This window comes from Lates calcarifer, linkage group LG24 (genome assembly GCF_001640805.2).
Source record: "Lates calcarifer isolate ASB-BC8 linkage group LG24, TLL_Latcal_v3, whole genome shotgun sequence".
Taxonomy (NCBI): domain Eukaryota; kingdom Metazoa; phylum Chordata; class Actinopteri; family Centropomidae; genus Lates; species Lates calcarifer.
Genome location: NC_066856.1, coordinates 6,393,443 through 6,407,977, shown reverse-complemented (window position 1 = coordinate 6,407,977; position 14,535 = coordinate 6,393,443). Strand labels below are relative to the sequence as shown.

Sequence of the window (14,535 nt, the reverse complement as noted above, 5' to 3'; positions counted from 1 at the left end):
ATGAATGAAGATTAGGACTACAGTTGCCATTCACTGGCTACACTGAAACCAATAAAACATCAAGTCCCCAAAATAGATTGCTCTTCACAATGATGTTTTTTGACCTATCCCACCTGCTAATAGGATGAAATCATTTGTGAGTGCCTTCTAAAATTGGTATGACACCTGCGAGCTCAGGCAGTCACCTCGTGCTGCACTGCTATTCACATGTGACATGCCTCAATCTCTGCAATCATCAACCAAACACGCCCTCCCAATTTGACGGTCTATTTACGCTGTTTTCAAATCCAGAGCATATACGCTAGGTTCGCTTATTCAGATATAAAATTTGTTAAATCAGTTTATTAACTAATTAATAACTAGTTTACTATGTGCATATGTAAAAAGGGTCAGTGGCAGTGTCCTTGATAGTCCACACTGTTAGCTGAGAGGAAGAGATCACATGTACTCCAGTCATGACAGTACAAGTCTGTTCTAAATACCATATTGTATGTGAGTAGGTGATTATATTTTTACACTTTCAATGCTCGGCCCACCTGCACACCCACATGCGTACTGCCTAAAATCAGCCTTTCTCTCAAACATGGCTAACTCAGACACAGCATTCACACAGGAAAATTGATGTTCATTTCCTACCAAAAAAATCTCAGTCTCCACAGCTTGTAGGCAGAGAGTACTTCTCAGGTACAAGTGTAGGGAAATATTTATTTAGTTCTACTTTAAAAGACACCGTCAAATAAAATAATCATTTTGGTCACAGCTCCACAGTCCACCTTTGCCTCTGACAGATAAGAGTCATATTTCACATCAGCTCATCAGGAAAACATGAACAGGTATTTGAACAAATGACCAATGCTGTCTTGACCTGTTACCTGTTCTTATACCAGAACTTCAGCTCATTTGAAACTGCACGGTCTTTGCATTCTCATTTTTTTGCAAAGAAACAAATATGCTATAATCACTGTATGTTACGCCATTTATAGTATGCAGCTGTAGTGCGTGAAGAAAGGTTCACCGAAAATGTAAAATCATTTTATATATGTAAGAAAAAAAAACATGCTCTCAAAATCTGTGTGACACGGCATGATTTTCCTATTGAACCATCCAACTCACCAACCACCCAGATTTCACACACACACACACACAGAGAAACAAGACTGACGTCAAGTAGAAAATGACAGCATTAGTCATTTATGCAAATCTCTCAACACACCTGTGTTAACTGTCATAAAGCTTTCCCGGATGTGTGAATGATGAATCTTGTTGATTGGTCACAAAAGTGTAAATACTGTGGTGTGGCTGAGGTAGAACTGTATGAAGAGAAGCTTTGTTCTGTCTGAACACACAATGTCCCCTTGTCAATAAGAAATGGCAAAAAAAAATATTTTGTTGTTTAGTTTGGAAGTCTACTGGTATTAAACCTACAGCCAGGAAATCTGTTCCACCAAGTCCACCAACTATGTAAACTTTATACTACAGCAATCCCTGTTGTTCAGCTGCACAGAGCCTGCAGTAAGTCCACAGCTAAAGTTTTCAGATTTTTCCTCCAGTCCTTCATCTTCTGATGTCAGTAAAACAGCAAACATGTGTGCAAGCATACAGTTGCATATGCTTAATTGTTATGAACATTGCAAAGTGTATGCTGTTGGCATATATTAGAGCTGTCCTGAGGTAGTTTGTGCATTCAACTAACCTTTATTTCTCAATGTATCTTTAAGGAAAATGATAGTATTATATGATATTTTTTATTATATTTATTATCTGAAGAGATTAGCCACAATAAAGGGAAAATCATCAAATATGAGTAAGTATTGTCTGTGTGATTTGTAGGTCAGAGCTTTTGAAATATAATTTAGTGGGGGCCGAACAGTAAGAGAAGGTTCTTCTTAGGAGCTGCTCAGTAGCCAGCAGATCAGACTGTGGCTTCACTGAGCTGCTGCTGCTGGTGTGAATGTATGTAACAGTGCAAATGAGGTCAGAGCAGAGAGGTTTCCACTCAGTGAAACTTTCCCTGAATAAATAAAGGTTAAAGAAATAAAATAAAATACCTGCACCCATTTGAGTCATTATCAGAGCCAATCCATACTGCCTCACCCTCAAAAAAGAGGGGTTAATCAACCACCTACAAACCACCTAATGCATCATAAATTATAGTTTGGGGTGTGTGATAGATGTAGGTTACTTTATAGTTCAGTAATGCAGATTATTGAGGGGCGTGCTCATTCCTGTATGTGTGTGTGTTTGAGAGAGAATGGCAGAGAGAGGATACACATATCACATACAGTACATAGAACACAAAGCCTATTGCACGCAATGGTAATACTAATCTGCTGCTTCGTCACTTTGTGACCCCAACCTGCCCGAACTCCTAGATATTTCCTAGTAAGCTTACCCAAACACGCATGACCCGTGAGGTCTGTGGGTTATGGATTGACCCATGTACGCTGACAAGTTCTTTCACCCGTAATTAACTTGAATGGTGATGCAATTTTATTTGTGTACATACCTCTTGGGCTGAGATAATGACATTAAGCCTAGCACATGTGCAACGCTTTCATGATCTCATTGGGAAAAAAGATTGAAATTTGAGAGACAAACGGAAGAAGGAAGAAGGAGAGGCTGCTGACTGTTATACTGCTAGTTAGCTTGTCCACCTGTTGACACTATGGAGTCCTGATCCAGCACTGCTGAAAATAGAGACGTTGCCTGGCTTACAGCTGGACCAGCCTGACACTGTGTGCATGCAGGAGGTGACACATTGTTCCTGAAGGAGAGCTGATGGTGGGAAAAACCCCTCAACACCTGCCAATCATGTGGAATAAACATGTGGTCACACAGGGCGCAGCTTGATGATGTCAGGTGAAAAGTGCAGTCAAATACAGCCGCATTTAGAAAGAATCCAAATGTGTTTGGAGGTGCAGAAAACAGTTGATTATACATGCAATGGGCATATGCTAATGGAGGACAAATCCAAGGCAGCCAACTCTACTCTGTGGGTGCCATTACAGCACTAGTATTTAAAAGTAATTACAGTGTTCTAGTTAGCCAAAAGTACAGTCACTGGGCACAAGCACCTGGGGCAGTTTCCAAAACTTCTTGGCTTGCTGACTCTCACTTCTAAGCCCTCCTCTTGTAAAGCTACCTCTCATTACAATCAAAACAAAGCAGCGAGCTGAGATTGCTGAGGTAGTGGTTTGGACAATAGGGAGCTGTACAGCAATTTGGTGTACAGCATGTGAGCAGCCCAGTTAGCTACGTTTAGAGGCATGGCTTTGAGCTGAAACTACTGCAAATACATTAAACAAAGAATGTATGTATTAAGTATAGTTATCAAAATTGCCGAGTATATGTTAAAAGCAAGTTAGAGAAACTAGTATATAACGAAAGGCTGCTACATTTTTAATCGTCAGACTGACTTGAGATGAAAGACAGTGAGCTGGTACTGGTTCTGGCATTCTCAAAACAAGCTAGTTTTGCTGACATGTCCTCTGACAGTATCTAAAGGCGTTAAGTGTGTATTCCTATTCTGCATCATCAGAGAGAGAGAGGGGGAGAGATCCTTACTCTCTAAGAACCTTGAGTCTTTCCTACAGTTTTGCAGTCTTGACTTGATGGAGACAAATTAGGGGTGCATACTCATTCTCTCCTCAGAAACATTCGTAGTGTGTCACTCAGTTGCGTGCACAAAAAGAGCCTGGGGCAGGAGTTTCAAAACACTACATAAGGCAGAGATAATATGCTAAACCGTACCCTTCTCTGCACAGGGCTGTAGATACATGTATATGTATCTTTGGAGAACCATGACTACTGCTGATGTTCTTATCTCTCATTCTCTTGTAATGAAACTGTTTGGAAATGCATCTGAGCATCAAGCTTGAATAGGCTTATTGCTGCTCCCTGTGGCTAGGTGGGAAAAAAAACCTTCTGCAGCTGTGGCTGTCTCAAAAACAAACTATGACAAGCCACACAATGTAAGACAAATTAATTATTGGAATTGTATTCAAAAGTATGTTGCATGTAGTATAGAACGTGGATTACTGTGTCACACTGATTGATACATCACCTAGTTACAGTCACTGCACTACATACTGTGAATGTCTCGAGACCATGAAAATCTGATGTCATGTGGATGAGCCGCTCCCTTCTGTCATCAACCCTACAGTGGGCTCAGCTCTAAGAAAACCACACAGGTATGAGCTTAACAGTAGGAGATGAATGTGTCCTCTTCAAAGCAGAAATTGTATCTCAGAGTCTCAAGTGCTCATAATCTGTGTCCTCGTTTTTTTAATATTATTTCTAGGAATCACCTAAGTTCTCCATCTGTAGCCCCCACAAACCACAAACCAAAACCAAAACCTCTTAGCATGACTGTTGTCACTATACTGTATCTTCTGTGAAAGTGATGTAACCCACAGCAGGATCCCACAGTGGGGATTAGTGGCAGTTTCCATGTTCACCTGACTATAGAGTTTGGGTAAACTCCTTTCAGATCTTCCTATCAGTGCTCTGTCTGTGACCCATGTCGGAGTCCAGTCCCACTGACATGACCCTAAAACCTTCCTGTCTGTCTGGCCATTAGCCATGGTCCTCCTGACGTCTAATCCCCGCTCCTTCGTCCTTAATCTGATCTCTGATGGATTAGCAGCACACAAGCTAACAGCAGATGCCTTCTCTAGTCTGCAGCATGGTCTGCTTAACACTGATTTGTCAAGGGAATATTGGCCTTTGTTTAACACTCATTACACTCATTACACACAAATCACAGATAAGATGCATTAACAACAAACATTGACAGTGTTACCAACACTACTTTGATTTCTTGCAGCTAAACAACTCTCTTGAATCCAGTCACTTCAGAGTTTATATCCATTTCATGTCACGTTTTTGGCTGTAAAGACAACACTGAGAGAATAGAGCCTAATTTGGTTTAGATGGCTTTTATTGTTATTATATTGCTAGTGTGTTATTAAATAGTCACCTATTTAAAGATTCAACACTCAAAGAGCAACATTATTCACTTGGAGTCATGTATGTTGCCACCTGATGTAAATCCAATGTTCACTTTCTTTTAGCTTTGTTTTGGTCTTCATCCACCCACTCCTGAGAAAAGTATTTGACTCTAAGTGCCCAATATTAACTGCTCAAGGACAATGCTCTAGGTCTTGGGTGCATTGACTGTGTGGGCACCTGTTATTTCACCTGGTTCATATAGGTGCACAAGCACAAAGCTGAGGTAGAATACAAATCAGAGGGTGTGATGATTAATAAATTCACTCTTCACTCAGTCACAGCACTGATCTCATCACTCTGAGACAGCTGTGCCAGTCACAGTGACACATGATTATTGTTATTGCTGCACATTTGCTCTGTGTATTTAGTTTACTCTTGCTAATAGACTCAATGAAGTGGCAGCAAACTGGCACCAGAAACACACCAGGCTCTGAGATGTCTATTCTCAGCGCAAAGTCTAAGACACATTTTCCTCTAAAATACCAACAACTTGTTTTGTGCTCCTTCATTTGAATGAAACCCACACCTGTTTGTGCCTCCTTCCACCTGTCCACCATGTGCTTTGTGCTTGGCATCAAAATACCACACAGATGGGCAAAGTGAATTTGAACGTCAGGAAACTGCCTGTTAGCAAAACGCAGAGTACAGAGGTGGAGTCAGGTTGAGGTGGCGGGAAACAGTTGGCCTGGCTCTGTTCAAAGTTGAAGAACTGTTAAAAACAGTTCCGGCACTGATCTCCACTGAAACCATAAATGAAAAATATTTGTAGACGGCCAGTTTGTCACAACGAAAAGACTAAAACCTCTATAGGTTCGGTAAACAGAGATCATGTTAGATGGTGATATGATAGAGCGTGTCCTCTCAAACTATACCCAGACAACAGACCAGTATTTTAGTGAACTAATGAGTCATTCAATCAGATGTCTAAAATTTTTTGTTGAAAGACTAAGACTAGTCTTTCTCTTGTCAAAATTAACACTGTTGTGTAGGGATTAAACAAACAAGATACAAAGAAGTTTTAATTGGTGAGCTTTAGAGGTGTCGGTAGGTGTAACCGGGCTAGCTGTTTCCTCTTGCTTCCAGTATTCATGCTAAGCTAGGCTAACTAAGTGCTGACTCTAACTCTGTACTGAACACACAGACATGTGCATCTCATTCTCATATCCCCCTCTTACATAATTCAAGCCTCTGAAGCAAGTATGAACCACCTTGTGAATAAAAAAAAAAAAAAAAAAAACATCACTAGAACTTTATGCTGAATGTACTGTATATAAAGATGTCAGCAGTGTGATTTCTGATCCTGATGAAGGTGTGAAAATTAGCTCTCTATTTCATTTGCGTTTTTCCTCCCCAGCTCTGCCACATGTGCTGCCACAAATGTTGATCTGACTGGGATGAGTGGGAAGGAAAGGACAAGGGGTGACTGGTTCTCCGCAGGCAGCCTAGAAGAACAGCATGTATGTGGGAGTGCATGTGTGTGTGTGTACATACATTAATCACACCCACATACTGTACATGCAATTTTCCTGTCAGCTTGGAGCATGGAAATATGACAAGAGTGTAGTCAAGTAATGACTTCTTAGCCTCCTCAAAAGCTCTTTGCGTGTATGTGTTCATCTTTGAGTAAAAGTACTTGTTAGTTAGAGCCAGACCCCTGCTGGGATGCTGTAAATGGCCAGCAGCTTAAGGGAATTAAAAGATTATAGATTCAAGAGACCCTTGTGGGTCATTTTAGCTTCAACCAGTTACCTCTGGATGACTAACTTATGGTAGAAAGTATGTACAGTGAGTAGTTAAGAGGACAGTGGTAATTTTTATACATAGTAATCTCTGAATTGAAAAAGAGTACACCCACAGTCAAAACCTACAGCTTCGAATAGATGCTCTACATTAATGTGCCATAGGCAAATGCAAACAGTATTAGAGAGGTCTACTCACCGGATGTGTGCTATGTGTGTCCTCGAGCAGGTGATTGCAGAGTGTGTGTGAAAGGTACACTCACTCTCGCAGCGTATCCAACATTACTGAGTCTGGGGTTGTGTTGAGATTGTGTAGGCTCAGAGAGATTCAGACTAACTGGAAAGACTCCCTCCCTCCTTCTCTCTCTCTCTCTCTCTCTCTCTCTATTCTCTCAGTCTTGCTCTCTCGCGCTCCCTGTCTTTATCTGCTCCCTGTCAGTCTGTCACAGAGCCCAACCATGTGCCTGAAATACCTCAGCCAAACAATTGCACCACAAATGTGCGTGCATGCACACACACACACACACACTCTCACTCAATACAATACAATACAAAAATTTTATTTGACCTTTATTGAAGTTAGTGTCCATATTTCTCTATTTTTCCATACATTTCTCATCCAGGTGTACGTCTTAAAGGATAAGACTGATGTTATTCTATCCTCTTGTTATTGTCTAGAAATCCCATGAAAAGACAAAGACTACTGCCACATTCACGTCATCTGACAACTTAAGACAACTTGTGATTGTGTGGGCACTGACAATATAACCAAAAAAAAAATAATAAAATAAAAAAATATATAAAAATAATAATAATAATAATAAGTATAACATTATATTGATAGTCTTTGCATCTCTGACCCAAGCCCATTGGTTCCCACTAAAGATGTAAATGTTTTAAAAGACTTTACGATGATGTAGTTTGAACTCTGAAATAGTACTAGTTCATTTGAATCAAACTTTTCCCTGCTCTTGGTTTGCTACTATGTTGCCTGGCCTTTTCGTGAGTTCTCCAGTTTTTGAGTTTTCCAGTCTCTGGTGTTACATACCTTCCAGATAGGGTACAGAGTAAAACAATATCCATATAATATTACCCAGTATCCTCCCAAAATATTAGGCTGCAGGCTGCATACAACTAATGAGATCAAGAAGTGTTCCACTTAACTTGCTGTGATAATTGTATTGGTGGCATCATATGCATTTTACAATAAATAAACACAACTTCACCAGTTATCTAAGTTGCATTGACAGAAATTTACTCAAATGACACAGGAAAATACCAGTAGAAAAGATCAGTTTGTACATACCACGCACTATAGATTGCGATGACATCATGTACATAAACATAGCTTTTCTAGGCCCTTGAAACATTTTACACATATTAAACCTTAATGATTGTAGAATAATCATAACACAAAGAGTAATAATCAACCTGGTTGCACACAACAGCCTATGATCAAAATGCCTTGTTGACCACAATGGATTTTCTTGTTGCAATATCACAGTTGGCCACTGGAGCTAATTGGCAGTGAAGTTGACTCACCTTGTGCTTTGTCTAGCTTGCTTACAGTGAGACATACATGTCATTTCTAGTAGCAGGACATTGTATGTTAGATTGAGTAAAAATAAGCTAAAGGGTTTATGTGTTGATGGTAATGAGGGAACATGTCACTTGCTCGCTGATATGTTTTTAAAAGTATGTTGGACAACTTTCGGTCACATTCATTGTTGGTTTTCGTAGAATTTGTTGAGTAGGGGACAAATATAACAAATGAGCTGACATATCCTTCACTGTAACACATGCCGGTCTTTGGCTTGTCACTGGTATTCTGTTTTTATTGTTCCACCCACCAGATGATGATGCATAACCTCCATTCCTATGTCACCATAAACTTTGACCTAATTGTACAAGAAGAATCTTTCCATAGATGCCAAGTTTATCTGGTAATAACTTGTGTAAGTCTGTTTGCAATGAGCCATAAATTCATCATCCAGCAGCCACTTGTCTGATGGTTATGAATCATTGTGCTTGTGGACACTAATTCATTCTGCTACTAGCAGTCAAAAATACAGTGTCTATAAGTTCACTTGCAATATTCTGAACATACTGTATGTCTCTTATTTAGTTTTGTGGCAAAAAATAGTGTTTTAGGATGATCTTAATGATGTTTTATAGATTAAATGAACATAGACTAAGTGTTAGTATAAAGCATTTTTAAAGGCTGTAAATGTAGAGTTCAGTCCGCAGCACAGGGGAAATTTCTATCTGTATATCTGTGTATAAATGTGTGTGTGTTCAGCTGTCCATTGCCGTGATGGACGTGGACAGACATCAGCACTGACATACAATTAGTGTACCACTCCTCTCCATATTTAGCTTCAAAGAGTGTGAGCAGTGAAGTGTGGATGGGCATAGATCTGTCTGTCTGCATGTCATTCTCTTTGTGACTCAGCTCCAGTTATCCTGGATCAACAACACAGCTGAGACACTCTTGCTTTAACAGTGTGAGGCACACTCACTGTGAACTATCAGGTTGTCAGAACACTAAACATGTTAATGCTGAAGCCATCAATCCATCTGATATAATTGTGAGAAAATTGTGCTTTATTCTCGAGTTCCTTTTGAAATACTGCTCTACTTAAAAGCTTTAATTGGAGAGCTTGTTGCCATAGCAACATTACCCACTCCAAATTTGTACATGGTTGGTAGACAAACCAGAGAGAAGGAATGCCTCCCATAGATGTGTTATTCAGGCAACATGTCTTCAGAAAGGAAGAATGAATGTTATCAGTTGCCACAAATCACATATGCGGGGCTTGAGGGTGGTTTTAATCATTGTGGGGTGGGGGGTGGGGGCACAGACTTATTTTCATCAAATCAGAGAACAGTGTTTGTGGTTGGGTAATAAGCCAGAAATTTCAGACCAAGTACTGAATGACCCAGACTGTGTTAAAACCAACTTTATCCCTGGAAAATTAAATCTCTCTCATTCATTTGGATGGGGCCACTCTGTTGATGCAGTGAGGGTGCCAATTCAGAGGGCTCTGGCCAAATAACCATACTGTCAACAGTTTTTCAGCTGCACAATGAAGTGTCATCTGATAAGCTGCCACACTGACCAGTCAAATGTGCTATGGTAAATTGATTTTAGCTTGTGTGTGTATATGTATTTTTGCTGTTTGCCTCACAAATGTTGCCACAAAAAATAAAATAACTACGGCAACTTTCCGGAGATGTAAAATCCCGTCTTATAGCACCTTAAACCAGACTGCAGTGTTTTGGTGTCTGATAAGCTTCAACATGTGTCAGATTGGAAGAACTTTCACATTTTTTGCTAGTGTCTAGTGCACAGAAAACCTAATACATTCCACCACTGCAATATTCTCAGTGAATATGGCATCCGTAGTTAGAAATATATATTGCTATATTGCTACAGTTTTATGATATTTTAAAAAAGTGTCAAGTGCCCCTTCATTTGTAGATCTAGAAAAGATCATACATGCTTTCATCTCCTACAGACTTGACTGTTGCAACACTCTTTATTCTGAAATCAGCAGGTGAAACATCCAAAGACTGTAACTTAAACAAACAGCTGCTGTCAGGCTTTTAACATGTTCTAATCTTTGCTGACTGCACTGGTTACCTGTGAGTTTAAGAGTTGACTTTAAGATTTTACTGCTTGTTTTTAAAGCCTCAAATGGTCAGGCTCCTGCCTTTATTGCTGCTTGAGATTCTCTTGCTGAGCCTGACAAATGATTCCAAAGTCTCAATTTGTCACAGGGTGACTGGGCATTTTGCTCTCTGGTGCCCTAAGTGAAACTCCCTGCCCAAAGATCTCAAAGAATTTAGCATCCTCCTTTAAATCTCCTCTTAAAACTCACTCTATTTTATGGCTTTTTCTTAACTGAATGTATGTGTTGTAATTGTTTAAAAGTCAAGTGTGTCTTGGTGGGCCATGCTTGGACCATTAATGAGAGTGGTGACAACCTTATGGACTTTTAATTTTAGAGGCACAATTTCTGAATATGGGCTGCACCTAAACATGTTTTATATTCATAAAAGAAATGGTACCGTAAAAATATTTTGTGAAAAGGTGCTAAGTAAATATAATTATTCATTTAATAATTATTCCTCTTATTCTTGTTCACTCATTCCTTAATTTCTAATTAATGAATTCATTTATTGATCTGCTAACTTGTCCCATGTCATATGTCTGTTGTAAGATGGTTTGCATGGCTTGGGTATGTATGAACACATTTAGTGGTATGTTATTAACAATACGGTACTCATACTCTTATAAATCAGTCTCTTGTCTTTGTGCTAAAATATCACCATTTTACCAACTGTCATATTATTTCCACTAATGTCTTATTAAGATCAGTACTACTGGTTGTTAACATCTAACTCTATCTATGTGTAATTGCTCTGCATGGCTACTATGTGCAAAATAACAGTATTGCTCATTTATGTCAGGCTACTTGCATGTAATGAACATTATGCACATTGTTTGCTTCTTTCTCTTGCTTTGTATGATTTGTAAAATATCCTCTTCGCAGTGATTTTGTTTATTTGATTTGATTGTAGACTTCCTTAAACAGGACATAAATCTGAGACTGAAAATTCATTCTTGACCTTGTAAACAGTGGCTAACAATCCCATCTCTCAGCTAGCTTCCAATCGTGTCAAATGATCTTCTTCAAGAGGTCTTGTCCAATTGTCATAGAATTGTAGATTTCTATTCCTCTTCTATGATGGCTTAAAGGTGGCTTAAAATGATCTACTTCTGAGCGTGATTAACACAATCCAATCTAAAGACACTATCGCAGCACAAATGATGCAAAGAGCTAAGTAATCCCGCTGAGATACTTTCACTCATCCAGTCCTTCACAGCGCAGCCATTTTCATCATTTCATGATTATCCTCGCTCTCATCATCGACACACCAGCGCTGCTCCAGTACCGTTAGGCCTGCACCCCCGTTTCCATGGCAACCACTGAAGTGAAGTGGAGTGTTTTAGCTGCTCCAGTCTAAAGATAGAGCCTTTATAAACACACCAGTTGGGCAGCCCAACCACAGTGATCATTTTCAACAAAGACAGAGGAAAAGTGGCGACAGCAGAGAATGAATGACACTGAATGTTAAGTGGCGCACACTGAGCAATACAACCTTGAACGACAAAAACATGCCTATTTTTTCACTCCTATATGATCATCAGCATGGGCTGTATGAAAGATGGCAGAGCGGTTATCTCAGGTTTCCCACTGATCTGCCCAAAACATGATTAACATGATTTGTCATGATCTACCTCTAGTCATGACATGGCCAGCCTTACCTGCTAGGTGCCTCTGGAGCTGCTACCTGTCTATTGAGCCCTCAGTCCTCCTTTCTTTGCAATATGAACTTTTTCTGAGATAGAATTCTACCTGCCCCAGATTTACTGACCCAAGTTAAGGGTCTTATCATGTCATTTGCTTTAAACCTGCATTAGTTGATTTTGTTGCCCGCTGGGAGCAACAGAACAAGCTATAAAGGTAACATGGGACTTTTTATCATCAAATTAAGTTTAGCATTTAGCTGTGAAATCTCTGCTTTATTCAACCAACATGATGTTAATGAGAGCAGTTTAACTAAAACTTTAAAACCAAGACAAAGAATTAGAAAGCATTCAGAGACTTTGCAGCTCTGTAAAACTGAAGACATCTGTGGAGTTGCTGATAGCCTGATTATTTTAAACATAATCTAAATCCAACCAAAACATACCACTATGAAACGACTGACAGATCTTAAAGCAGGTGGCATGGTGATGCAGTGGTTCACAGCAAGAAGGCTCCAGCGCAGGGAGTTTATATGTTCTCTTCCTCCCACAGTCCAAAGACATGCAGGTTAGGTTAATTGGTGACTCTAAACTGCCCGTAGGTGTGAATGTGAGCGTGAATGCTTATTTCTCTCTGCCCTGTGATAGACTGGTGATCTGTCCATGGTCTCACCCTGTGTCAACTTGCTCCAAACGAATGGCATCAAATTTAAGAGGCTAACTTAACTTAAATCCCTAGAAATAGAGACAAACAGGAAGAGATGACTTCACCAACCAGCTGGGTGCCTCCCCTGTCACATGACCGTGCCACATTCTCCACTATGTCTCTAATGAATGGAAATGTATGGAGCATCTGCGCTGGGCGTCCTTGAGCCTGATGTAAGGCTGCCAGTCTCTCTGAAGAGGCCTTCATAACACATCCACAGCCTCCCACCCACTCACATTCTGTCCTGGAGAGGAATTATGTGTGCAGTTATGGGCAACAATAAATTAGAGACAAACACTATGAATGATAAATACATTACTGAGAAACACACAGAGCACGACCTGTACTTGTCTGACATGAAAATAAAAGAGCACTCTGTGAGACAAGCTCAGTAGTTGGATGACACCAACTCAACATGATTGTTTGTAAGACCTATTGTTAAGCTTTTTGCTATATTATGGACCTACAGTATGTAAAATGTAAACGTATTCCTTCTCTCCCAATCCTTTTCTTTATTGTGTATGCAGGTAGTTTGATGTTTGACAAAGTCTACATACAAGGTCCACCCACTCACTTGTTCTAGAGCCTTTGTATTACACAGTCCTCATCAGCAGATTTAATTTACCCTGTTCAAGCTTTCAAATTTTCTGAGCATTTCTCATCCACACTGGCTTAAATTTAAGCTTGACAGTTCACTCTTGGAAACAGTCATTGACAGAACTATCTCAACTCAAGATCCACTTAGTAAGACTTTGTTCTTTCTTTCTCATAAAAAAAGTTGGATTTCCAAGCAATAAAAATAATGTACCAAACAATCCTCCTTACTTTAATTTTGGCTACTACATCCTGCTTTTTCTTGTGTTGCTCTAATGTAAAAGCAAAGATACCAGTGATACACTCCACTTCACTGTGTGGCAGCTCACAGTAGTCGCTTTCCTGTAGTATTGTGCTCTTCCGTCTCTCTCTCCTCTTCTGTCACTTTCTGCAGGTACTTCTGTCTCTGGAGCCTTAGAGTCTGACCTGCGATGACAAGCCTCCTGCTGCTCCTACAACCCCACTCAACACCTGCTGCTATAATTAGAAATTACTTGAACTGCTATTAGTGTTATTGCTACTTTTGCAATTAATACTTTAATTATTATTACTATCATTACTGCTGTATTACTGGTATAACTTTACATTTTTTACATGGAACCTGTGTTGTGCTTTGTTCTTCTCTACTTCTACAGGCAGTAAAAGCATATAGAGATGACAAAAATATGTTACACAAGAGTTTCTACTGCTACAGAATATCTCACCTCACTGTCATTTCTGGCTTCTTATTTCCAGAGCCTTGTGCCACCGACTGCAGTCACATCACCAGCCAGTTTGCATCAACTGACAGAAATAGCTCCGGTGTCATGCATTCTGTCCTGAGGAAACAGATGTCCTGCTGGTAAGACATAGTACAGACATGTTGGTTGTAGAGTTTTTTTCTACAGAAGTGCAGATGCTGTTGGGGAAGTTTGGAAGCCAAGGGAACAAATGACAATGCAGCTGACATTTTATAATCTGTGAGCTGAAAGGAGAAGCATCTCCGGAAGGAGATAATTAGACAAGCACAATGAGAGATAACGTTATCCTGCTGCAGCATAGGAGAGCTATGTTGGTCAGTGCTGGAGGAAGTATTTAGATACTGAGTGTTACAGGACTGCATAAAATAAAATAAATTTACTCTGTCTTTAGAATGTGCTATAGTCCCAAATGCACAGATGAAACCAAATGTA

General features: G+C 39.8%; 1 protein-coding gene across 2 annotated transcripts in view; it reads left to right on the top strand.

The window, feature by feature from the left end:
• Positions 1 to 14,205, top strand: part of frrs1b (ferric-chelate reductase 1b) — a 62,596-nt gene extending 48,391 nt beyond the window's left edge. The window contains exons 19-20 of one of the 2 annotated variants that reach the window (XM_051066723.1): positions 6,365 to 6,467; positions 14,099 to 14,199. In XM_051066723.1, the coding sequence (XP_050922680.1) occupies positions 6,365 to 6,467; positions 14,099 to 14,185 (190 nt within the window). In that variant the 3' untranslated portion in view covers positions 14,186 to 14,199. Of the gene's footprint in view, positions 1 to 6,364; positions 6,468 to 14,098 lie in introns of both variants that reach the window. The other variant, XM_051066724.1, reaches the window with a different exon arrangement.
• The last annotated feature ends 330 nt before the right edge of the window (positions 14,206 to 14,535 follow it).